Raw genomic sequence first — 27,843 nt, 5'->3', positions numbered from 1 at the left:
GGTTAGAGTGTCCAAACCCCGGCCGAGTCATACCAAAGACTATAAAAATGGGACCCATTACCTCCCTGCTTGGCACTCAGCATCAAGGGTTGGAATTGGAGGGTTTGGTTAAATCACCAAAATGATTCCCGAGCGCGGCCACCGCTGCCGCTCACTGCTCCCCTCACCTCCCAGGGGGTGAACAAGGGGATGGGTCAATTGCAGAGGGTAATTTCAGCACATTTAGTGTGTGCACTGCAAAAACTGAAATCTAAGTAAGATTAAGTATCTCAAATAAGGGTGATATTTGCTTATTTTCTGTCTGATAAGATAATTCTTCTCACTGAGTAGATTTTATGTCAGAGTGTTTTACTTGCTTTAAGGCTTTTGGTCCTAAATTATCTCGGTAAGATATTACAGCTTGTTGCTGAGATTTGATGACCTATATTGAGTTAAATATGCTTGAAACTAGAATATCAACTGATGCAAAGCTGTGTCATCAACACTCACAAGTATAAAAGTACTTTTTTTAAAGTAATAATTTCTTACTTTAAGCATGAACAAAAAAATCATGATGCCGAGCGCATATCATTATGTCAAGATAATGGCACTAGCATTTACTTAATTTAAGAATATTTTTCAACATATTGAGCAAAAAGGTCTCGGTTTTTTTTCTACCAAGAAAAGTGCACTTGTTATTAGTGAGAATATACCGTATTTTTCGTATAAGTCGCACCGGCCTAAAATGCATAATAAAGAAGGAAAAAAAACATATATAAGTCGCACTGGAGTATAAGTCGCATTTTTTGGTGAAATTTATTTGATAAAGCCCAACACCAAGAATAGACATTTGAAAGGCAATTTAAAATAAATAAGTCGGTAAGTGTACGTTATATGAGGCATAAATGACCAACTGAGAACGTGCCTGGTATGTTAACATAACATATTATGGTAAAAGTCATTCAAATAACTATAACATATAGAACATGCTATACGTTTACCAAACAATCTGTCACTCCTGATCGCTAAATCCCATGAAATCTTATACATCTAGTCTCTTACGTGAATGAGCTAAATAATATTATTTGATATTTTACGGTAATGTGTTAATAATTTCACACATAAGTCGCTCCTGAGTATAAGTCGCACCACCGGCCAAACTATGAAAAAAACTGCGATTATAGTCTAAAAAATACGGTACTTATTTTAAGGTATTTTGGTGTTCATTGAGGTTAGCTAATTTTACTTGTTTTGGAAAGTCTTGACAAGCCGAATTTTCTTGTTCTATTGGCAGATAATTTTGCTTAGTTCAAATAAAATGCCCCTAATTTTTGTATTTATTTTTTTTTCTTGTTTTTGAACACTGACTTTTTGCAGTGTGTGTGTGTGTGTGACTGTTGTTGGGACTTTATATTTATATGGAGAAACTAGCATGATTTTTAAGCTAGAAATAAGTATTCTGAAAACAAGTATTGTTCAATTTGCAAATCTTAAATTAAGCATCCTCCAAATGTTGCAGAATTTTTAAACAAGATATACTATGTGGGGAAAAACTAAATTTCTCTTTTGAATTATTGTCTTTTTCCCTTTTTAAAGCAGAATAGAAAAAAAATGCTCAAATTAAGATTACCGTATTTTCCGCATTATAAGGCGCACCTAAAAACCTCCAATTTCATCAATAGCTGACAGTGCGCCTTATAATCCAGTGCGCCTTATACATGGACCAATATTGAGCCACAACAGGTCTCGCAACTACGGTAACTACGCCGACTTCATTTTCCCCCTTCTACGGCTGCTTACCGTAGAAGAAGCGCTCTACGGGGGAAAATGAAGTCCTGTAGTTGTGAGACCTAAACTTTATGTAAAGACCCAAAAATGGCTCCTATTAAGAGACACGCTTACGAAGCAGAGTTTAAACTCAAGGCGATCAGTCACGCAGTAGAACACGGCAATAGAGCAGCAGCGAGAGAATTTAACATTAACGAATCAATGATGCGGAAGTGGAGGAAGCAACATGATGACCTGCGCCAAGTAAAGAAGACTAAACAGTTTCCGAGGGAACAAAGCGAGATGGCTACAGTTGGAGGACAAACTGGAACAGTGGGTTGTTGAACAGAGAGCAGCAAGTAGAAGTGTCAGTACAATCACTATTTGTTTTGTTGACATTCCCTTTAGAGCAGCTCCATCTAATGGATGCATAACGTAGCCCCAGCCTCTACTGTAGCGTCTATTCTATGCGCCTTATAATGCGGTGCGCCTTATATATGAACAACGTTTTAAAATAGGCCATTCATTGAAGGTGTGCCTAATTATCCGGTGCGCCTTATAGTGCGGAAAATACGGTAGTCAATGGTTAAAAATAAGGAAATAACTTTTAAAACAAGGGACATTTCTAGAAATAACATTTTAAATATCGGAAGGTGGCAAATTATTTGAGGGGTGTGAGGAAGGGGAGTGTCTCTGGAAGTGACTTTAGACCAGCTTCAAGCAAGTTTGTTCAGTTTGTGTCTTGTTGTGTGTGTTGTCTGCAGCATTTCTCACAGTGGATATGTGCATGCACAGAAAACACACTTTCATGTGTTGAGCTATGATTGCAAAGTTGTGTTCATCAAGAAGAGCTATTGTGTACACACATGTGTGCTAAAAGAGTGTCCGCCCTGAGATCGGTAGGTCGTGACTTCAATCCCCGGCCGAGTCATACCAAAGACTATAAAAATGGGACCCATTACCTCCCTGCTTGGCACTCAGCATCAAGGGTTGGAATTGGGGGTTAAATCACCAAAAATGAATCCTGGGCGCGGCCATTGCTGCTGCTCACTGCTCCCCTCACCTCAAGGGTGATGGGTCAAATGCAGAGAATAATTTCGCCACACCTAGTGTGTGTGTGTGACAATCATTGGTACTTTAACTTTAAATACAGGAAGCATTGATGTACTGCTGCATGGAGCCTTATTGTGTGTGTTCTCTTCAGTCACCTGCATGCAGAATTGTCTAATTCCTCATCATTTTCAAGTGGTGGCTTTTTTTTTAGACAGTCCCAAGTATCTAACCCGTCCTCGTACCCCTACCAGGCCGCGCAAGCACGCCCATGAAAACCGCCCCCCCTGGCTCCAAGTCGCTGAAGCTGCTGTCGTCCGTGAGCCTGGTGCCCGCCGTGACAGCGAAGCACACTGCACCGCTGTACGAGAGCGAGGAGCTGTAGATCTGAACTCGGCTTGGAAGTGTCAAAGTGGGCCAGACCGGATCATGTGACCGCCAAAGCACACATGCAGTGATCTAGAGTATCAGCACATTATTACTCTTTCTGTTTTTGAATCGCACTCATGCATCATGTCGTCCATCTGTTGCTGTTGGTCACCTCTGACTGCAGCTCTTGTTGGATACTCATGGCATCTCCCGGCCCTATGGTCATTTGCATTTATTAATAGATGTTCAGTGACAGGCGAGCTCACAGCTTACTAAAAATAACCAGCTGCAGTCCAGGAAAAGTTTCCTCATCAATCAGCGTCATTGTTTGGATCAGTGGTCGTCAAACTTTGGTACGTGTACGCCAAAGAATCATTTATTAAAGTACAGCGTTTTATTTTCCTATATTCAAACACAGTGTTACTGTTCAAACTGTGTGTAATGTTACGGTGGCCAAAAATGTTGAATTAGCTTGTTAAATAAAACCTCTGCCTTGTTTTTTTATGAATACTTAGGCCTACTACGCTACTGCATTTGAATGTTGGTCACTAAGGTGGTACTTGGAGAGCCACTGGTTTAGATTAACAAGGATTCATCACAATTCATCCACATTTTAGAATGTTTGATGGCGGCATTAGAAATCTGGATTGTGAACTTTCTTTCCAGTGGTTCTTTTTTTATTTTTTTATTATTACACTAAGTACCACCTTAGAAAACTCTTGGCTATCTAAGTACCACTGTAATGACCAACATTAAAATACGGCAGGGTAGTAGGCCTAAGTAATAATTAAAAACAAGACAAGTTTTATTTAACTATGTTTAATCATTTGGCCACCATAACGTTAGTTTGAAGAGTAACGGTAATTATTTGGTGTACCGCTAGATGGAGCCAGCATACCCTACAGCTTGACAATTACTGGTCTACTCAAAAAGTATTGGGAAATTTTAGGATGAATTGGTCAATTGGTAAATGCTTTACTACTTTTTGCACAACTTATTTTTCTAGCAAAAAACTGAATGCCAAATTCCCCAAAAATGTAAGATTTTAAGCTATGGTTCAATTAGAATTTGTATTTTCAATCCGCTTCATTTCACATTTTGACATGAAACCAAGACCACGACAATTGATGAGCAGACAGGGTGTTGACAGGAAAGTGGCCCCTGAGCTTTGAGGGCCAGTGTGGGTCACCAGCAGGTTGCTACAGAGACTGAAAGAGCATGAAAATGTATTGGTTGATTCATCAATCACACTTCCTGTGACATTTTTTGTTAGAGAACAGCAAGTTGTGCAGAAAGTACTGAAATGTTGAAAACTGCATTAAAATGATTTAGGTTTACCTGCAAAGGTTATTATGGATTTTAAGTTTATACTGAAATGTCACCCAAGAGGCAGATATCCATAACTTGTTTGGAGGTAATGTAAGAACTACTGCATTTTACTCCCGCCACCATTATTCATTTGCAGTCACTGGAACTGTAAGTAACTTTTATTACATTTTACCTCAAATCTAATAGAACATGAAGGCCCTAACAATCCTTGTGAATTGTATTCAGCATAATGTTTGTTTTTAAAGTTAATTCGTGCCATTATAAAGTGTTTTATGTGAATAAATATATTTATTGGAAGTTAGGAGTATCCGTTGAGGCATCAAGTTGCCTATAATTTAAAAGTGACGATCAGACCCTGTAATCCTACAAGTGTTTAAAGCATCTGGTTTGCTCAGAGTGCCAAAGTAGTTCTAATATCAAGTGCGGGTAGAAGTGTGTTTTGTTGTGTAAATTGTTGGGGATGAATGAGGAATAAAGTAACAACTTGGTTTCACCGCATGCTTTGTTGGTAGTTACTAAACATTCTGATTGTACTGATCTGTTCATTTTATTAGAAAAAAATAATTCTCCTGAAAACACAATACAATCTGGCAGATGAGTTTGGGTAAGAGTTGCATTGTGGATGCATCGCGGACTTCTTTAAACGGCCGCACTCAAGTCAACAAGTATGGCATCAGCTGCAACACACACACACACACACACACACACACACACACAGTGCCCGCTTAATTCACATGTGCACTAAATACAAAGTGTTGTAAAAATTCAAATGAGAACAAAGGCACATGAGAAATGTTTCTTCAAGACGGGTTTGTAATGTACAATGAATGCAGTTTTTTGTGTCCAACAACCCCAAAGTAAGGCTGAATGTCAACAAATGGTGTGTCAGGTGACGTATCTTACTAACAGAAACAGGACAAAGATATTTTAAAAACTACTAATATCAAAATTTTGACAAGTTATTTTACATGTACACAAAAATGGAAACAATGACAGTTTTAAATGTCCAAAACCTTGTTGGACATTTAATGTGACGTTTCGTGTGTCCATTGTAATCCTCAGTCAGGGAAACAAGTTCATGGTCATATTTCCACATCACTTTCTTTATCGTTGTCATGGTCACCGTCGTAGAACTCGTTTGCTGCTTCTGGCCTGTGGGAGTGACATCATCGTATGTTACATACAGCAAGTAAACTTTAAAGGTTACAATGTTCATTTGAATGTGTCATTTTGCACGTGTACAGTAGTTCTTTTAATTACAGTGTTTACCACAGGACTGACGTCACTGAATTTGTATATTGGCCATGACGCATGTGCAAGAAATAAACATTTTACATATATTTAAAGACAAAAGTATAAAGTTTATTAACATATCAACCTTTGCTCGTTACATCATGTTTTTTTTATCTTTTTGTCTATTTTTACTGTTTTATTTGTTTGTTTCTACAATTCCTCATGGGCCAATAAACAAACTAAACATTAGGTGTGTTAATCTTTGGGGACCTAACGATTCAACCCGGTTCCTGGGGTGACAATTTGATTCTCAGTAAAAAAGATTCTCGCAATGTATTTGGTATAATTATAATTAAACGTTTTCAAAACAGAAAAGCATTTGGATGCATAGATATGGCCTATAACATGTACCGTATTTTCCGCACTATAAGGCGCACCTAAAAACCACAATTTTTCTCAAAAGCTGACAGTGCGCCTTATAACCCGGTGCGCTTTATTACGATTCATTTTCATAAAGTTTCGATCTCGCAACTTCGGTAAACAGCCGCCATCTTTTTTCCCGGTAGAACAGGAAGCGCTTCTTCTTCTACGCAAGCAACCGCCAAGGAAAGCACCCGCCCCCATAGAACAGGAAGCGCTTCTTCTTCTACTGTAAGCAACCACCCGCCCCCGGAAGAAGAAGAAAAAACACGCGGATATCACCGTACGTTTCATTTCCTGTTTACATCTGTAAAGACCACAAAATGGCTCCTACTAAGCGACAAGGATCCGGTTCATAAAAAGACGCAATCTCTCCATCCGCACACGGATTACTACCGTATTTCACAGCAACTGATATTCCTGTGAACCGCACTGTGGAACGGGAGCACGTACGGTGAATATTCGCACCACAGGGAATGAGAAGTCATCCTTCACTGTGGTTCTAGCTTGCCATGCTAACTTCCACCCATGGTGATATTCAAAAGGAAGACCTTGCCAAAAGAGACCTTTCCAGCCGGCGTCATCATAAAAGCTAACTCGAAGGGATGGATGGATGAAGAAAAGATGAGCGAGTGGTTAAGGGAAGTTTACGCGAAGAGGCCGGGTGGCTTTTTTCACACAGCTCCGAAGGCGAACACACCTTCACTAAGACGGGCAGACAGCGCCGGACGACATACGCCAACATTTGCCAGTGGATCGTAAATGCCTGGGCAGATATTTCGGTCACAACTGTGGTCCGAGCTTTCCGGAAGGCAGGATTCACAGAACTGCTGCACAACAACAGCGACACTGAATCCGATGACTTCGACGAGACGGAGCCGGCCATTTTTGGATCCCACGCTTGCGCAACTTTTCAATTCGGACACCGAAGACGAAGAATTCGAAGGATTTACGAATGAAGAATAACTTCAGAAGGTGAGCGCTATGTTTATTTTGTGTGTTGTGACATTAACGTTCGAGCAACATTACGTTGCTATTGCTCTACACCATTTTGAATTTTACTATGTTTGTGATTGCACATTTGCGTACATTTTAGGACAGAGTTGTTAGAACGCTGGTTTTCAATATATTATTAAAGTTTGACTGAACTATCTGACTGTTTTTTTGACATTCCCTTTAGCGCAGCGTAGGCGCGGCTTATAATCCGGGGCGGCTTATTGGTGGACAAAGTTATGAAATATGTAATTCATTGAAGGTGCGGCTAATAATCCGGTGCGCCTTATAGTGCGGAAAATACGGATATATTCTTAAAAATCATATATATATATATATATATATATATATATATATATACACTGAACAAAAATATAAACACTTTTTTTTGTTGCTCCCATTTTTAATGAATTCAACTGAAAGATCTAAAACGTTTCCTATATACACAAAAGGTTCTCTCAAATATTGTTCACAAATCTGTGTTAGTGAGCACTTCTCTGCCAAGATAATCCATCCCACCTCACAGGTGTGGCATATCAAGATGCTGATTAAACAGCATGATTATTGCACAGGTGTGCCTTAGGCTGTTCAAAATAAAAGTCCACTCTGAAATGTGCAGTTTTATCACACAGCACAATGCCACAGATGTCGCAAGTTTTGAGGGAGCGTGCAGTTGGCATGCTGACTGCAGGAATGTCCACCAGAGCTGTTGGCCGTGAATTGAAAAGCTTTTCAGAGAATTTGGCAGTACAGCCAACCAGCCTAACAACCGCAAGACCACGTGTAACCACACCAGCCTAGGACCTCAACATCCAGCAGGTGCACCTCAATGATCGTCTGAGACCAGCCACCCGGACAGCTGCTGCAACAATTGGTTTGCATAACCAAAGGATGTCTGCACAAACTGTGACACACCGTCCCAGGGAAGCTCATCTGCATCGTAACCGACTTGAGTGGACAAATGTTCACATTCGATGGCGTCTGGCACATTAGAGAGGTGTTCTCTTCACGGATGAATCCCAATTTTCACTGTTCAGGGCAGGGGGCACACAGTGTGTGTGGTGTCGTCTGGGAGAGCAGTTTGCTGATGTCAACGTTGTGAACCGAGTGGCCCATGGTGGGGGTGGGGTTATGGTATGGGCAGGCGTATGTTATGGATATGAACGCAAGTGCATCTTCCATCCATCCATTTTCTACCGCTTATTCCCTTTGGGGTCGCGGGGGGCGCTGGAGCCTATCTCAGCTACAATCGGGCGGAAGGCGGTGTACACCCTGGACAAGTCGCCACCTCATCACAGGGCCAACACAGACATTCACACACTAGGGTCAATTTAGTGTTGCCAATCAACCTATCCCCAGGTGCATGTCTTTGGAAGTGGGAGGAAGCCGGAGTACCCGTAGGGAACCCACGCAGTCACGGGGAGAACATGCAAACTCCACACAGAAAGATCCCGAGCCCGGGATTGAACCCAAGACTACTCAGGACCTTCGTATTGTGAGGCAGATGCCCTAACCCCTCTACCACCGTGCTGCCCCAAGTGCATCTTATTTATGGCATTTTAAATGCACAGAGATGCCGTGACGACATCCTCAGTCCCATTGTTGTGCCATTCATCAGAGACCATCACCTCATGTTGCAAAGGATTTGTATAGTTTCTAGAAGCTGAAAACATCCCAGTTCTTGCATGGCCAGCATACTCACCGGACATGTCACCCATTAAGCATGTTTGGGATGCTGTGGATCGGCGTATACGACAGCGTGTTCCCGTTCCTGCCAATATCCAGCAACTTTGCTCAGCTATTGAAGAGGAGTGGACCAACATTCCACAGGCCACAATCAACAACCTGGTCAACTCTATGCGAATGAGATGTGTTGCACTGTGTGAGGCAAATGGTGGTTACACCAGATACCCTTTCTGACCCCCCCAGACCCTCAATAATGCAAAACTGCACATTTAAGAGTGGCCTTTATTGTGGGCAGCCTAAGGCACACCTGTGCAATAATCATGCTGTTTCATCAGCATTTTGATATGCCACATCTGTCAGATGGGATGTATTATCTTGGCAAAAAAGAAGTGCTCACTAACAGAAATTTACACAGATTTGTGAACAATATTTGAGAGGAATAGGTATTTTGTGTAGATAGTAAAAGTTTTAGATCTTACAGTGTAATGTATAGTAAATGGGCGCAAAAACAAAAGTTTTGCGTTCATATTTTTGTTCAGTATATATATATATATATATATATATATATATATATATATATATATATATATATATATACACATATATATATTTATATATATATATATATATATATGTGTATACCGTATTTTTCGGACTACCGTATTTTTCGGACTATAAATCGCAGTTTTTTTTCATAGTTTGGCCGGGGGTGCGACTTATACTCAGGAGCGACTTATGTGTGAAATTATTAACACATTACCGTAAAATATCAAATAATATTATTTAGCTCATTTACGTAAGAGACTAGACGTATAAGATTTCATGGGATTTAGCGATTAGGAGTGACAGATTGTTTGGTAAACGTATAGCATGTTCTATATGTTATAGTTATTTGAATGACTCTTACTATAATATGTTACGTTAACATACCAGGCACGTTCTCAGTTGGTTATTTATGCCTCATATAACGTACACTTATTCAGCCTGTTGTTCACTATTCTTTATTTATTTTAAATTGCCTTTCAAATGTCTATTCTTGGTGTTGGCTTTTATCAAATAAATTTCCCCATAGAATTTGACTTATACTCCAGTGCGACTTATATATGTTTTTTTCCTTCCTTATGCATTTTCAGCCGGTGCGACTTATACTCCGGAGCGACTTATACTCCGAAAAATACGGTGTGTGTATATATATATATATATATATATATATGTATATATATACACATATATATATATATATATATATATATACCGTATTTTCCGCACTATAAGGCGCACCTAAAAACCACAAATTTTCTCAAAAGCTGACAGTGCGCCTTATAACCCGGTGCGCTTTATTACGATTCATTTTCATAAAGTTTCGATCTCGCAACTTCGGTAAACAGCCGCCATCTTTTTTCCCGGTAGAACAGGAAGCGCTTCTTCTTCTACGCAAGCAACCGCCAAGGAAAGCACCCGCCCCCATAGAACAGGAAGCGCTTCTTCTTCTACTGTAAGCAACCACCCGCCCCCGGAAGAAGAAGAAAAAACGCGCGGATATCACCGTACGTTTCATTTCCTGTTTACATCTGTAAAGACCACAAAATGGCTCCTACTAAGCGACAAGGATCCGGTTCATAAAAAGACGCAATCTCTCCATCCGCACACGGATTACTACCGTATTTCACAGCAACTGATATTCCTGTGAACCGCACTGTGGAACGGGAGCACGTACGGTGAATATTCGCACCACAGGGAATGAGAAGTCATCCTTCACTGTGGTTCTAGCTTGCCATGCTAACTTCCACCCATGGTGATATTCAAAAGGAAGACCTTGCCAAAAGAGACCTTTCCAGCCGGCGTCATCATAAAAGCTAACTCGAAGGGATGGATGGATGAAGAAAAGATGAGCGAGTGGTTAAGGGAAGTTTACGCGAAGAGGCCGGGTGGCTTTTTTCACACAGCTCCGAAGGCGAACACACCTTCACTAAGACGGGCAGACAGCGCCGGACGACATACGCCAACATTTGCCAGTGGATCGTAAATGCCTGGGCAGATATTTCGGTCACAACTGTGGTCCGAGCTTTCCGGAAGGCAGGATTCACAGAACTACTGGACAACAACAGCGACACTGACTCCGATGACTTCGACGAGACGGAACCGGCCATTTTGGATCCCACGCTTGCGCAACTTTTCAATTCGGACACCGAAGACGAAGAATTCGAAGGATTTACGAATGAAGAATAACTTCAGAAGGTGAGCGCTATGTTTATTTTGTGTGTTGTGACATTAACGTTCGAGCAACATTATGTTGCTATTGCTCTACACCATTTTGAATTTTACTATGTTTGTGATTGCACATTTGCGTACATTTTGGGACAGAGTTGTTAGAACGCTGGTTTTCAATATATTATTAAAGTTTGACTGAACTATCTGACTGTTTTTTTGACATTCCCTTTAGCGCAGCGTAGGCGCGGCTTATAATCCGGGGCGGCTTATTGGTGGACAAAGTTATGAAATATGTAATTCATTGAAGGTGCGGCTAATAATCCGGTGCGCCTTATAGTGCGGAAAATACGGTGTATATATATATAGAATCGGGATGAATACGTATCGCAATTTGGATGTGAATAGATTTTTTTATGCACCCCTACTAGCCATGGACCCCAAATGGCCCTGGGATGCACTTAACCCCTGGTTTACATATTTCACCTAGAAGGTAAAATGTTACCAAATGATGGAAGAGTGTGTCCAGCCTTATTAGCAATATCGCTAGCCATGACTCCCGCGAATCAAAGGCTGGGCTGCACACTTGTGTAGGTGTTCTGCACCTTTCCACACCTTGCATTCCACGGTGGCGGTAATGCTCACCCCCAGGCTTGTGGAGGTGGCCCGCAGGTCTTCTCTAAACCAAACCTGAGGCTTTGTAACAAAAAAAAAACTCAATACATTCACTGTTAAAGCCCAAGTAATATCTAGAGGGGTCTAAACACTCACTAAATATAGCGACAAAGTTGCTAAGTTAGCAACACTGATCCTTTCTCCTACATCTTCTTATTTTCTGGCAGACCAGGCGCGTATGAGCCGTGTTAAAAAGCTGAGTTATTATACAAACTGCCGCTTAAAAAGTATTGGTGCCACAAATACATAGATGAATGGGAAACACTATTATTTGGCGTTCTTTGTTATTTGAGTGATCTGACCTTGTGTAGTTTTCCTCGCCGCCTCTCTCATCGGGGTCGGGCTCATCTGTGCGTTCGTAGCTCAGAATGTCCGAGGGGACGTCGTGGATCTGAACACTGGGTGCGTGGTTTAGCATCTTCAAGTTCTCAAACACCGTCTGACGGATCTGCTCCAAATACTGCAAACACATTGAAGTCATTACTTTACACATGTTTAAACAGCGTGTTAGCAGCAGCCACACGCAGCCATGAGGTGACAGTTATTAAATACAGGCATGTGATTTGACCACAATGAAAAAGACTGAAAAAAATTCCGGGGGTCTGGGGCACGAAGGCCCCCAGCCAGGTCCAAGTGGGGGGAGAAGGGGGGCGACGCCCCCCGAAGCTCCTGGTTTTTCACCAATTTAACATCCTAAAATTAACAAAGACAGCACCATTTGAAGAAAATATTTTAGTGTTTAAAGACATGAAAACATCCTTAATAGAACATACATAACCCAATTATCCTAATGAATCACTGTATATGGTTCAGTCCCAACAGTATTTAGTCACTAATATTTACATCTTGTGTTCATTTCACATCCACAGGTGTCACAATGATCAGTGTTATTATCTACAGGAAAATAGGATATAGGATATAAATTTATGAAAATAATTAAACATGTTTAGTATTGTTTACTCATATTTGAAAATAGGAAATAATAACAATGTGAGGACACTGACATATTGCATGAAACAAGTGTGAAAATATTTACCCTCAAGATTGTTACACCACTGACAATATTGTTTCAAGAGACTACATAAGAACTTAATATTACAAAATAGTATTATATGCAAATTTATTTCAAATAAATTGTTAACTGGAATCAATAATGCGACTCTTTGAATTTCTGTAATTTCATAATATATTTTCACGTGGCTTTTTATTTTTTAGAAAAACCCATTTATATTTCGCAAAGCAATAATTGGTTAATATTTAAAACAAACATGCGTATTTCGCAAGCAAATATTTTTTAGCTTACCTCATTATTAACAACCCTGTCTGCAACTGAAGTGGGTTGTTTGGGTGGATCTTTCCTCTCGATGTCTACGGCAGTTGTCGATGTAAACAAAGGATGAAGTCCGTAAGGTTTGCTCACTTTCGGTTGACATCCAAAAGTACCAGCTAGTGAAAAGTTCGTTTTCCTTGCTTCAAGTTGTTTCATATGTTTTTGGCGTTTCGCATGTACTTCCAAAGCCTTGAACCCTTGTGATCCATAGTCAATATTATCATGACACCACGTGCACAAAACCTTTCCGGGACGATCGATTTTCCGAATAAAATCACCGAACAAAGTCGTAACTTCCTTCTTCCAAACAGTATCAGTGATTTCCCTTTCCATCCAGTCCCATCGAAACTTATTTTTGACATGTTTATCAATTTCTTTTACTCGTAAAGAGTCCTTTCTCTCGAGAACCGACATCGTTTACATATGGAAAATGGTGGTAATAACCATTATGAATGATGACGTTATTAACGTCATCATTCATAACAGATGTCCTGATTGGTCACAAGGAACATATCGACCAATCAACTACGGCGTAATGTAAACTACGTCTCGAATCTTGATTTAGGGTCGGGAAAAAAAAACGAAAAACGGGAGATAATTTTTTTTCCCCCCGAGATTAAAAAAGACGGAATTCCGACTTTAGACGGAAAAATCACATGCCTGTAAATAAGCCGTTATCCATCCATCCATTTTCTACCGCTTGTCCCTTTTGGAGTCGCAGATTGTGCTGGAGCCTATATCAGCTCAGCTGCATTTGGGCCTTTAATCAATTAACAAATCCTGAGGCACACACAGCACTCACCTGTCGAGAGTTCTGGTTTTCTATCCTGGTGCTGACGTCAGGATGCAGCGTAAAGTCAGGAGCAAAGTACTCAAAGTACTCTGGAAAAAACACAGGTGAAATTTTAGTTACAAAACAATTACTATGATTGTCCACCATATGGGGTCAAAAGCTGAAAAAAAGTGTTTTGCTGTGCAGTATTTTACCACTATAAGGCAGCTCATCGCTGATGGACTCATCCAGTAAAAGGGAAGTCTCAAACGTCCTATGATGCAATAAAGCACAATTTTGCTGAAGTACAAAAGTATTCATGTGAATGCACGTGTCAGCATTCACACAAGTCATTACCAGCATCGGGCCACATTCCTGACTGTGTAGCCACCTCCTCCCAGAACCAGCAGAGGAATCTTGAAGCTCTTCACAAACTCCACACACTCGCTGCACAACAGACGACACGGTCATTCATAAAAGAGAAAACATGCAGGTGAAGGACGATGTCATTGCAACACACACCCGTGTCCACGTATGCTGAGGTTGAAGCAGCCCAGCCTGTCACAGCCCAGAGAATCTGCTCCGCACTGAAAGACACCACACGTGTCACTTTGCAGTTACTGTGGATATTCCTCATATTGTTCACAAACAAATGTAGGACAACATAACATCAGTGACTTCTGATGTCACTACTGTATTTTAATAGACAACAAACCAACTACCACATCAGAAAACATTTGGCTCTCTAATAATGACCATAATGACCAACATTAAAATACAGTTGAGATATTATTTAACAAGTATTGTAAATTCCCGAGGCTTTGAAGCCTGTTGCTTATGAAACAGTGCGGATAATTTATGGATTTTTATTCACTGATTACTAGCTATAAAGTAAATAGTAAAAAAACAACAAGTAAACATACTGAACATGTGTGTTTGTGCTATCGTGCCATCTCTTGTAAGATTTCGCTCACTGCAGGTGCTGCATTGCCATTTGGTTTAGACTTTTTTTTTTTTTTTAAACCTACTGAAGTACAGTTGCTGTTCGATCTTCTAGCCGTCCATAGCGTTTCTACTTGTATGGATTCTTCATTTATCACTCCAAGCAACGTTTATAAGTTTTACACTATAACAACAATTTTTACTTACTAAACTGTCCCATGTGTGATATCTGTGGGACTGTTTCTATGCATATTTGTATGGTAATGTAATGAAGCTAGCGTCGTTAGCATTAGCTACAGTGCTAACACGTGTACGAGTGTGTGTGTTAGTACCGGTAATAATAATAATAGATTGTATTTGTAAAAAAGCACTTTACATTGAATAAACAACCTCAAAGTGCTACAGTGTATTAAAAAATAAAAACATTTTTTTTAAAACGATTATAAAAATTAAAAATAAATAAAAACTAGAACAGCCTAATAGCTAGAACTAGTATGCATATATCTAAAAAAAAAAGGCTTTTTTAAAAAGAAGGGTTTTTAAGCCTTTTTTAAAAGCATCCACAGTCTGTGGTGCCCTAAGGTGGTCAGGGAGAGAGTTCCACAGACTGGGAGAGGCGGAGCAGAAAGCCCGGTCTCCCATTGTTCGTAGCTTTGTCCTCGGAGGTTGGAGGAGGTTAGCCTGTCCGGAGCGGAGGTGTCGTTTGGAGGATTTGGGGGTGAGTAGTTCTTTGAGGGAGAGGGGGGGATTTCCATGGAGGCACTGGTGGGTTAGTAGGGAAATGTTGTATTCAATCCTGAGTGGAACAGGAAGCCAAGGGATTTGACAATTGGTGTGATATGGTCATATTTCCGCACTCTCATCAGGATCCTAGCAGCACTATTCTGTATGTATTGCAGCTTCTGGATGTTCTGGATGTATTGATTGGCAACACTAAATTGGCCCTAGTGTGTGAGTGTGAATGTTGCCTGTCTGTGTTGGCCCTGTGATTTGGTGGCGACTTGTCCAGGGTGTGCCTTGCCTTCTACCCGAATGCAGCTGAGATAGGCTCCAGCACCCCCCACGACCCCGAAAGGGACAAGCGGTAGAAAATGGATGGATGGATGTGTTAGTATTATGAACTTACAATGGCATTCTTTTTGTATTGTTTCAGTTTTTTAAATTCAACAAAACAACACCGTGGAGTTATTGAGTCTGTTTAGCTGATTGGAGAGCTGGCTTTCACAGCTCGTGGGTCCATTACGATGACTTCTGTTTTGATTGATCAGCTGTTTTACTGCTTTCTGCAGGAAGGTATAGGCCCCTTGCGGACTCAGATAGTGCGTGCGCTGCACAACAGCCATCTTAGCTTGGTTGACCACCACTGGTTTTCACTTCCGAAAGGAAATCACATGTCGGAATACAAGCAATATCCCATTGCGATTTATAGTCTGGAAAATATGGTTCATTTAATATTTTTGGCCATTGTAACATTACACGCAATGCATAATCATTATCAACAATGATACTACATAAGCATTACCGGTACATATATTTACAGGCTTCTTTGGTGTACCACAGTTTGAAAATCACTGCTATAGACCCTTAAAAGTCTTCCCACAGAGTGAAATTGTTATTGCTACAAATGGGAGACTACCTGCACTTTTTTATTCATTCCTTTTTAGGTCTTGTTGGTGGAATGGGGCCAATTGTCTCAATACTTTTGTCCATACAATCTGTGTGTGTGTGTGTGTGTGTGTGTGTGTGTGTGTGTGTGTGTGTGTGTGTGTGTGTGTGTGTGTGTGTCATAATTGTAATGTGTGTCAGGCTGACCTGTAGAACGATGCAAGTAGGCTGGTAGAAATCCACTACTTGTTTAATGACTGGCTGGAACAGCTGCCTATAGCCTAAAAAACACAACACAACACACACACACACACACACAGTTAACAATGACTGTAAGAATGTGAGGCAGTCAGGGAAGGGGGAGGGAATAACTCACTCTGGTCATCAATGCCGTCCCTGAGAGGAACATTGAGGCAGTAGTAGCGGCCACTCTCTGCTCCGACCTCGTACATGTCACCTTCAACAACACACACACACAAACAGTGCATTATTACACACTTGCAAAATGAAACAAACACACTTAAACATAGTCTGTGGTGATTTAGTACATGATGTCGTGTTTTTTTAAATGTGGCCTCATTCATCTCAGTAGAAACAAAATGCATTGTAGGTTCAACAAGGCACTATTTCAAGTGCTTCAGCCGGAGTTCTAAGCATGCAGAGCCAACACAATACTGGTGAAAAAATTCCTCACATGCTGGCTAGCTTAGCCTGTTGCTGTGCTTAGATAAGGACAACGCAGTGTTATTGTATTCCACAGTCTTCTCCTCTCCAATCAAAATGTGTATCTTTATTAAGGCCGGACAATTAATACAATTTTGATTTCGATTATGGCTTCTCACGATCATGAAACTGTGGTAATCAGAAAAGAAAAAAAACGATTAATGGGCCGTGCAACGTGCATGCAAATTCCAGAGCTTGAAACGGCGGAACAGAGCGATTGAGTGAAAAAAAACCACGTCTACTAGAAGTTGAGTTGCCACCATGGTTGCTACTTTTTATTTGACACAAAGCTACTATGCCTAAAAATCACTAAACTCAACAACAAAAATAAGGCCATATGTTTTCCACGTTCAAGTAACAGCGGACGAAGTCACAGAATTGGCTAATAACAGTGTTCAATTTGTTGACTAAAATGTGTCTCTTAGTCATCTAAGTTGCATTAGTGTAGTTTATTCTAGTGTAGTTTTTGTTCTAGTCTATTAAATCCCAGCTAAATTCTTTTAACATTTTAGTCGACTAAAATTGCAGTAAATTTCGTTGGCTAAAATATAAAGTAGGGCTGCAACAACTAATCGATTAAATCGATTAAAATCGATTATAAAAATAGTTGGCAATTAATTTAGTCATCGATTCGTTGGATCTATGCTATGCGCAGAGGCAATTTTTATTTTTTATTTTTTTATAAACCTTTATTTATAAACTGCAACCTGTACAAACAGCTGAGAAACAATAAGTATGGTGCCAGTATGCTGGTTTTTTTCAATAAAATACTGGAAACGATAGAAATGTAGTTTGTCTCTTATATTCGATTATTAATCGATTAATCAAAGTAATAATCGACAGATTAATCGATTATCAAATTAATCGTCAGTTGCAGCCCTAATATAAAGTATAAAGGATAAGAAATATTTGAAGTTGTCTTAAATCCACTTTTATTAGGGTTATTGCAGAGCATCTCAAAAACTAAATTCACAACAAGACCTGCTTTAGTCAGGGGAAAATAGGTCGTTGACAATAACTAAGCAAAACATTTTTAGTCAACAAAATTAACACCGGCTATATAACGAAATCCGCTGTTAAATGCAGACTATCATGGAAATTGACATAAATGTGGCTGAACTGCTGTCATTGTGATTTAACTTTGTGTGCACAACCATGTTTGTTGCCTGCCCTTGCTGTTACACGCGCCGTTTACGAGTACGCGCGTTTCCCTGTCTTTATCAAATAATAACTATAGATGTCAACATTAAAGTTAAAGTTAAAGTACCAATGATTGTCACACACACACTAGGTGTAGCGAAATTATTCTCTGCATTTGACCCATCACCCTTGATCACCCCCTGGGAGGTGAGGGGAGCAGTGGGCAGCAGCAGTGGCCGCGCCCGGGAATCATTTTGGTGATTTAACCCCCAATTCCAACCCTTGATGCTGAGTGCCAAGCAGGGAGGTAATGGGTCCCATTTTTATAGTCTTTGGTATGACTCGGCCGGGGTTTGAACTCACAACCTACCGATCTCAGGGCGGACACTCTAACCACTAGGCCACTGAGTAGGTAGGTTGTGTATGTGCTGAAAGCTTAATTTATTATCGTTGCCTTTGGTAAAAACTTAACTATTTTAGGTTTAACTAACATTTGATTTATTTTATTTAGACTTGCCAAGTTGGTGCTTTACAGAACACTCGTAGCAAAAATGTGTCTTAATAAATACAAAACATATCAAGATAATACTTAAATGGGAAACACTAAACATTAAAAGTACATCAAACAAACCTTTAACGGAGTGGTCACTGCAAACTCATACATTTTTTGTCTCTGTTCGCTTGTACTGGAAAGCGTGGTACATTTGTCGTTTTTTATTCATAAAATTTTGCACTCTTTCGCCATTTTTGATTACGGTACCTCTCGAGGAACTCTGAAGAAACTTTTATCCTTTTCGTGATTGAAGCGGTTCGTACAGCTGAAAAACAACGCAATTATAGGGCATTTTTCTTCGAGAAAGGCTAAATGGCGCCTGGTACCCATTGAGAACAGATGCTGGCTTGACCACCAAGTGTATTCAATGAGCCGGACATGACGTTATCTTGAATCCAAGCAATTAAGCCGCTACTTTTTTCCTATGCTTTGAACCCTGCGGCTTATAAAAAGGTGCGGCTAATATATAGATTTACAGTATCTTTGCTTACGGCCATAATGTTCTGTGTTCAATAGTTTTCATTAAACACATAGACACTGAAATTGTGTGTTATTGTTTGGACGAGTTTGCTCACTGTATGTGTTGCAGGTTGAAAACCGTCCATAGAGTTTCAGCTCAAAAGGATTCTTCATTCATCACTCCAAGCAACATTTGTAAGATTCACAGTAAAACTAAAACTATTCATACTTACTAAACCGTCACATGTGTGATGTCTGTAGGAGTGTTTATGCATATTTGTATGTGCTATCGTAATGTAATAAAGCTAGCATTGTTATCGTTAACATCAGTTAATACGCAAACACGTTTACGAGTGTCTGTATAAGTATTATCAACTTACAACGGCATTATTTTTGTATCGTTTCAGTTTCCTCAGTGAAATCACCAAAACGTCACCGTGGAGTTATTGGGTCTGTTTGGCTGATTGGAGAGCTAGCTTCCGCAGTTATTCCGTCCATGACGATGACGTTTGTTTTGTTCAGCCGTGTTACAGGCACTGTTTGGAAACAATTAAGGTACCGTATGTAAATAAACATTTAAAATAACTAATTTCACAACATATGGTGCGGCTAATATATGGAAACATATAATTTTTTTCTGAAGTTTAGTACATGCGGCTTAGATACCAGTGCACTCTACAGTCCGTAAAAAAAGGTAGTTGTCTTTTCTTTTTTGGACAGTTTAAATCATTTATGGGAGTGTGTTTAAATACAAGGAGGACCGCCTGTGCAACATTTGTGTATGTTTTCAGGGCCCGTGTGCTTGCACATGTTAATAGAAAATGTGAACTTTCATGAAGGTGTATGGAATTATTTGCCTGAAGGAGCGCTCACCTGTCCCTGGAAAAAAGTAGTTCCCGTATTTGTGGAAGGACACAGTCATGACCCGATCCGTCAAATAGAAGGCTTCCTGCACACCGTCACCATGATGAATGTCTATGTCGATGTACAGGACCCTAGGGTGGTATCTGGAACACACACACATTTGTGTAGAAGGAAACAGGCACACTGTCGTCACACTATTTAGTGAAGTCTTACTTGAGAAGCTCCAGTATACTAATGACAATGTCGTTGACGTAACAAAATCCAGACGCCTGCAAACATAACAGAAACATTTTCTGCCTGGATTGCATATGGACAGCTATTTCTGGTTATCTTATTGAGGCAAACAAAGTTAAGTTGATACAATAATCAGCATTGAGATTAATTGATACCTTTATGACAATAACAAGTTAAAATTAGCAATATTATCTTGGTAAAAGTACTTTTTAAAACTGAAACTTCTAATGTTGTGGCTGGTGAGTGTTGTGTTTTGACCTCAAACTTCTTGGCATGATGCAGTCCTCCTGCCCAGTTGATGGCGATGTCACAGATCTGGCAAATTAAGTCAAAGACCGTCAAGAGACACAGCGAGTGTCAAGATGGCAAAATAAAACAATGTCCAGTAAATCAGGTGAACTTATGAGTTCTGGTAGGACACAGAAGGTTGTGTTATACTTCTCCAAGTTGTGTGTGTGTTACAGTATTTACCTTATGGTTGAGTTGTGTAGCACCCTGCAATGAGGCTCCTGTGTATCTGGAGCAGAACTCAAAAAGACCTGGAAAGACAGGACTGAGACATACAAGAAGTTCATTAGTGTTCCAAAAAGATCAACTTTTGACTTTTCAAAGCATTCAATCGATCCCAACCGGACTGTTTAGTTTGTCCTGAGTTTGAGCAAACTTCATCAGTTCAAGCTGAAGATAAATAACAATGAATACAATAACCTGGATGAATGACAACATTTATAGACAAACATTTGAATTGTAATTTGTTAGCTGCTCTGAGCCAATTAGTGATGCTAAATAACTTAATTCAAAACAGTGAAATAAATTATGATGCTCAAAGGTAAATGATATGACAAAAACCAATAGATCAAAGTGAACACAGCAAGTCTCACAGCCACACTGACAAGTAAAGTTACTGCAAAAAAAAACACTTGTATTATGACATTAAAACAGTAATTTGAACTAGTGGATGTCCGAGTATCCACATATATAAACGCAAGAGTTTCTGTCTTATATTCGGCCTCGAGAGATGTATACATGCAAGTAGTGATAGGCGATATGGCCCAAATTCTATAACGCAATATATATTGCAGTCTTCTCAAATAACAATAAATATATATCACAGTATTTAGTTTGGTATGTAAATAATATAACCATTTCATGAGTTAAAAAGGCTCCTAATTTAACTGCTGACATAAGCGGTAACATTGCATATTTTCCAGTTATATTACAGTATTCGCTCAAATATATTGTGTACTTGCTAATTCACAATTTACAATTTTTGCAACATGTTTATATCAACACTTGTGTTAAAAATGTAATAAGCACTTATTCTTCTGTTGTTCTTGTATTATATTTAGTTTTGGGTGATACTGCAAATTTGGGTATCCATCCACTACCAAGTACCGGTAGTTACAGGGTCAATATTGGCTGCCACATTTAAAAATGTCCAAGATTGTAGAATGATTACATTTTTGATTATAATTATAATCAGATAAAAACACAGGATGGCGATGTAACGAAAAAAAAGATTTTCCTACTACTGGCTCTAATTTAAATCATTTGGTTTTTGCCTTTAAATCCCTCTTGTGTCCAGTGACTTATTTCCTGAGTTTGTAAACTACAAAATATTTTTCATAATACAAAACATCAGTTTAACCACTGTAGTATCTACCATATACTGATGCAATTCTTGGTATCGTTCCTGTCGATATTTGTTCAGCCGCCCACCTTTTTTTACATTCAAAAGCTCCAGCTAGTGGTTAGCATATTCTCCTACGGTGTGTGTTTAGCTATTCCTCCAGTGATGATCCTTGTAAGAAACAGATTATTTTCCACCATGTAGGTAAGGATTGGGGACTTAGAAGTGGCTTTGGACTGTGGATGGACATTAGGCCCTAGCAAGAATGTAACAGTGTAATGAGGAAGCGTTTGTCTGCTTCTCGCTGTCAAATTTGTGGCACACAGCTATGTGTCATCAACAAGCATTATCACAATATAACGATAGTTTCAAAAGCTCCATCGTCGGCTAACTTTATATAATTTATGTCGTAAAACGTCGTCATTGTGCAACCCTAATGGAGACACATCATTTAGCTGCAAGCCACTCGTCAGCCGGGGGACTAAAAATAAATACAATGTCAGCCTGAGGGATCTGTGTTTTTGATCGCCATTAAAAGGCATTAATCGGCAATGGCGATCATGTACGAAAATCGGCCGACACTGATCAGCGGCCAATCGATCGGCATATCCCTATTTCTGAGTGTTATAATTTAAAAAGTAGCAGTGAAAACTCACCAGTCATCTCCAACATTAAATGTGTTGAGGCTCTTGGTGAAGCCCTGCATGTTGTTGGGGCTGACCTTCTGCAAGAAGTCTATGTAGTCTTCCGAATGGAAGCGACACATGTCGTGCTGTGACGCTTTATATGGCTTAAACACCTGCAAAAATCAAAGCATGATTTGATGTCGTTTGCACACATTGGGTCATTTAGCCACAGTGTTTTCCCATGCATTCATTTATTTGTGGTGGCCCACCACAAATACATTTGGACATCCACAATTTGTTTTGGCGATACCTGTGAGGCCATTGCTCATTAACACATTATTTAAAAGTCTTTTAATGCTTCTTGTTGTTAAAACTCTGTCCAGTAGATAGTGGAAATCTGCTTCCTAACACTTATATGCACTTGGTCTGCTAGAGAATAGGAAGACATGGATCAGTGTATTTAGTATTCGGACTCCTCTCGTTTTGTTTTTTTTAAAGCAACTAGTGGCATTTTATAGACTTAGTTCACACGTTTTTGTTATTTTGTAATAAACATAAGTTATGTTGGAGACTTAAGAGAGAAAAGCCAGGAAGTCTTTCAGAGAATATCCTCATAAATGCTTTACAAATGATGACTCCATTAATGAAGCCATATGTTGGTGCTGTGAATAATTGATCATTTATGTTCCTTCCAATTTACATTCTTAGACTGATTTGTTTCATAAGATTTTTTAAACCTTATTTACCAACATAACATAAAAGTATTGACTTGAATGTGTTAGTGTCATTTTGTGCAGCGGCAGTCTAAAGCATGTGAGCACCTTACAACACAAACGGACGATAAAAAAAACAAAAAAACATGTTATTTCCTGGGCTCTGCATAAATGTGCGCTGATGTTAAAGATATGTTCATGTAATTGTGTAACCTGCCTGCTTATGTTCTGTTCGGGGCTTGAACCTCGGTCCTCCGAATGAGAGCTAAGTGTGCAAGGCACCAAGCTAAAAGCCAGAGCGGTCAACATTGCAAGCCTCTTAAGGTGACAGGGAGTGAGGTTTACCAACGTACACATGGCATTATGTCAATCCTGTTTGATTCCAATCAATGCAAGTCATCAAAATCGGGTAATTCACCTACCTAGTTGCAAGAAAAAGTATGTGAACCTTTTGGGATTACTTGGATTTCTGCATAAATGTGTTTTGATCTTCATCGAAGCCACGACAATAGACAAACAAAGTCTGCTTAGTTTTTTTTCTTTTTATTGAACACAACATGTACATTTTCACAGTGCAGGGTGGAAAAAGTATGTGAACCCCTAGGCTAAGGACTTCTCCAAGAGCTGATTAGAGCCAGGACTCAGACAACATGGAGTCTAATCAATTTGACAAGATTATATGTGTTGGTTAAAGCTGCCCTGCCTTATAAAAAACACACACCTGTGGTAAGTGTGCTGTTCTCAAAAAGCATTGTCTGATGTGAACCGTGCCTCGCCCAAAAGAGCTCAGAGAAGATCTACGATCAATAATTGTTAACTTGCATAAAGCTGGAAAGGGTTCCAAAAGTATCTCTAAAAGCCTAACATTAGTACATAGTAATAAAATAAAATGTGACCCATTGAGATATTACTCTTTTGTTATTATTAGAGCTGTCAAAGTTAATGCGCTAGTTACTTTATCGGCACTAACTTTTTTAAAGCATGATTAACGCACATGCTTCCCGACTCCTTTTTTACCCTTGGGTTATTTCGTAACGTGGTAAATGTAATAGTGTTCCGTTGCTGTTGAGGCACAAGCTCGAAAATAGGGACCAGAAATGCACAAAGAAAAGGGGACATTAGGGAAAATCTCATGTCAAAAGCCATGGCAATTCGTTCTCCCAACAAGAACAGACCATCGCCGTGAGACGACATCAGTGCAGCAACTGCCTGCGGGCGCCTTTGCTGCCTGCAGAATGGAGCTTTTACAGTTGAATGCAGTAATTGCATAACATTTTTATTGTTACACTAACTGCTTTAAAAGATGGAATAAAAGCTCAGCAGAAAAAAATACAGTAGAGAGGAAGTTTGGAGTAATTTTTTAACGGATAATTTTACGTCATCAAAATAATGTCAAGACACCTTCTCAAATCAATCATATACTTTTGACTTCACAATAAAGGGGCTACACTTTACATCGGGTCTAACAACACAAACAAAATTAATATGTCTTACATTACGACCAAAGATGTTTTGTAAAGTAATCTGTGATTTTTCTACCTAAATAAATGTTTTCTGGCAGATTGAAATAAAGTGTATATTATTTTATAATCTGTTATGATTGATAGTCTGCAATCATAGAATACTGAGCAGGCTAATTATTACATTTTAATAATGAATAAAGGTTAAAACATTGTCATGCATTTATTTAGATAAAATGTCCCATTTTATATTACCAATAATATTTTTTGACAGTCGCATCATGATCCTAACAATCCACATTGTATGTTATTAATGTGTGAAACTGGTACCTAAACATGGCGTAGCTGCTCTTCTGAATGCAAGTGCTCCTACAGCAGAAGTACAAATTGTGTATTCCTACAATATAAAAAATCTGGCAAGACACCAAAGCATTGCATGTATTTTTTTAATTGTCATTAAAAGCGTGTTTACGTCCTTTTTGTGTTGAGCTGTTTAAAAAAAACAATGTTCAAACAACCTTTCATTAACGCAAACTACCGTATTTTCCGCACTATAAGGCGCACCTAAAAACCACAAATTTTCTCAAAAGCTGACAGTGCGCCTTATAACCCGGTGCGCTTTATATATGGATTAATATTAAGATTCATTTTCATAAAGTTTCGGTCTCGCAACTACGGTAAACAGCCGCCATCTTTTTTCCCCGTAGAAGAGGAAGTGCTTCTTCTTCTACGCAAGCAACCGCCAAGGTAAGCACCCGCCCCCATAGAACAGGAAGCGCTTCTTCTTCTACTGTAAGCAACCACCCGCCCGCGTAGAAGAAGAAGAAGCGCGCGGATATTACCGTACGTTTCATTTCCTTTGTGTGTTTACATCTGTAAAGACCACAAAATGGCTCCTACTAAGCGACAGGGATCCGGTTCATGAAAAGACGCAATCTCTCCATCCGCACACGGATTACTATTTTACAGCAACTGCCTAAAGACTTTCAAGAAAAGCTGGCTACTTTCCGTGCATATTGTAAAAACAAGATAGCTGAAAAAAAGATCCGGCCAGAGAACATTATCAACATGGACGAGGTTCCACTGACTTTTGATATTCCTGTGAACCGCACTGTGGATACAACGGGAGCACGTACGGTGAATATTCGCACCACAGGGAATGAGAAGTCATCCTTCACTGTGGTTCTAGCTTGCCATGCTAATGGCCAGAAACTTCCACCCATGGTGATATTCAAAAGGAAGACCTTGCCAAAAGAGACCTTTCCAGCCGGCGTCATCATAAAAGCTAACTCGAAGGGATGGATGAAGAAAAGATGAGCGAGTGGTTAAGGTAAGTTTACGCGAAGAGGCCGGGTGGCTTTTTTCACGCAGCTCCGTCCATGTTGATATACGACTCCGTGCGCGCCCACATCACGCTGGTTTTTAATATATTATTAAAGTTTGACTGACCTATCTGACTGTTTTTTTGACATTCCTTTAGCGCAGTTAGATGCGGCTTATAACACGGGGCGTCTTATAGGTGGACAAAGTTTTGAAATATGCCGTTCATTGAAGGCGCGGCTTATAACCCAGGGCGCCTTATGGTGCGGAAAATACGGTAATTGTCCAGTCATGATATTAAACACTTGAAAATTGTCTGTCTAGGGTTCACTTATCAAAGCCGAAAAAGTATACCTGCGATTAATCGCTGTTAATGATTTTAATCATTTGACAGCTCTAGTTATTATTCTTTACTAAGATTATGATTATTCCACCAACTAAAACCTTTTTGAGGGCTTTAGCTAACTCAAACACTTGAAAAGTATGTTCATCATAACAGGACCCATTGAAATAATCAAGACCAAGGTGCACAAGTTGTTGGCCATTTTGTTTTTTCTGCCCACTTTTTGCTAGGATTTGGGCCAGTTCCAATTTGTCTTAGTTGTTTTGCGCAATGGTCCAATCCGGGACATTTGTCTGTATATATCGCGGGCCAATAAAAAGATGACGTACACTTTGGACAATCCTGGTCTAACTCTCCCATTTGTCAATCCTAGTCGTGTCCATGTATGTTATTGTTGTTGTTATTGTGACTGTGTTGGCCCTGCGATGAGATGGCGACTTGTCCGGGGTGTACCCTGCCTTTCGCCCGAGTGCAGCTGGGATAGGCTCCAGCCTGGATGGATGGCTCTTAATATAAGGTGTACCTAATGCTGTGACTACCGTACTTAGTGCATTTGTGTGTTGTGCTCACCATCATTTTTTTGTAGAGTCCATAGTGCAGCACCAGACTGTGAGTCAGGGATAACCGGTGAGGCTTCATAGGATGACCAGCACCTTTATTTAGAGCAATAATGGCGAAAAAGATATAACATTTTCATTTGTAAAATAAAAACATAATTTAATTCGTGACATGATTCCACATTAATGCAAAAAGGCGTCTATCGTAACTCTAACTTGACAATGCAAACGCAAGTAAAATAAGCCGCTTGGCAGACAAAAGAAAAAATAAAAGCAATAAATAAAATAAAATGTACACATCAATGTTACAGAGGAAAATCCCAAAGGAAATTAAAAATATATTCCGAGACAAGCTTAGCATCCGTTTGCTTTTGTAGGCCCGCCTAACTAAGACAACCATCGCTACTCACCGTAATGAAAGTTGCCCACGTCCGGGTCATAGAAATAAGACGTTCTGTTGGTCATTCTCGGTAAAATGTTATTTTCCAAATTTTGCAGACGTCTTTACAGCTATAAAAATGCCATTTTGTTTGTCAATTTGTAGAGTCGGTCGCCATGGTACAATCCGTGTGGCGTACGTCATCAAACAGCGACAATGACAACAGAGAAGGGCGGGGGATGCGTTTGGAGCCGAGATATGAATACATTAATGGTACATGCAGCTTTAAGCTGCGTGCCGACGACAAGCCTTAGCTAGTGGGGGCAATTTTACGCCGTACGGTTAAAACAAGGATCCGTCGTATTTTGTAATTGTAAAACAATTTGTGGGATGAAATAAAGTGCATGAACATCGTTTGAGAAAGGTATTACCTAATTTCAATCAATATCCATGCATCAGTTCCCTTTTTGGGGAATTTAGACCC

At 39.7% G+C, this 27,843-nt stretch overlaps 2 protein-coding genes across 3 annotated transcripts in view; one reads left to right on the top strand and one right to left on the bottom strand.

Moving 5' to 3' along the window:
• Positions 1-4,988, top strand: part of myot (myotilin) — a 70,562-nt gene extending 65,574 nt beyond the window's left edge. For both annotated transcript variants that reach the window (XM_061927950.2, XM_061927951.2), the window contains exon 18: positions 3,051-4,988. In XM_061927950.2, the coding sequence (XP_061783934.2) occupies positions 3,051-3,181 (131 nt within the window). In that variant the 3' untranslated portion in view covers positions 3,182-4,988. The remainder of the gene's footprint in view (positions 1-3,050) is intronic.
• Positions 4,989-5,016: 28 nt separating this feature from the next.
• hdac3 (histone deacetylase 3) lies at positions 5,017-27,600 on the bottom strand. The gene is made up of 15 exons (XM_061927953.2): positions 27,391-27,600; positions 26,994-27,076; positions 22,618-22,760; positions 20,803-20,884; positions 20,590-20,646; positions 20,311-20,366; positions 20,107-20,240; positions 16,735-16,815; positions 16,566-16,639; positions 14,334-14,398; positions 14,169-14,258; positions 14,027-14,085; positions 13,842-13,921; positions 12,012-12,169; positions 5,017-5,646 (listed from the first exon to the last, which is right to left on the bottom strand). Exons 1-15 carry the CDS (start codon positions 27,443-27,445, stop codon positions 5,577-5,579), a joined length of 1,287 nt encoding a protein of 428 aa, XP_061783937.1. The 5' UTR covers positions 27,446-27,600; the 3' UTR covers positions 5,017-5,576.
• Positions 27,601-27,843: the final 243 nt, after the last annotated feature.

Source organism: Nerophis lumbriciformis, linkage group LG35 (genome assembly GCF_033978685.3).
Source record: "Nerophis lumbriciformis linkage group LG35, RoL_Nlum_v2.1, whole genome shotgun sequence".
Lineage (NCBI taxonomy): Eukaryota > Metazoa > Chordata > Actinopteri > Syngnathiformes > Syngnathidae > Nerophis > Nerophis lumbriciformis.
The sequence above is the reverse complement of the archived record's forward strand: the minus strand, read 5'-3'. Positions and strand labels throughout refer to the sequence as shown.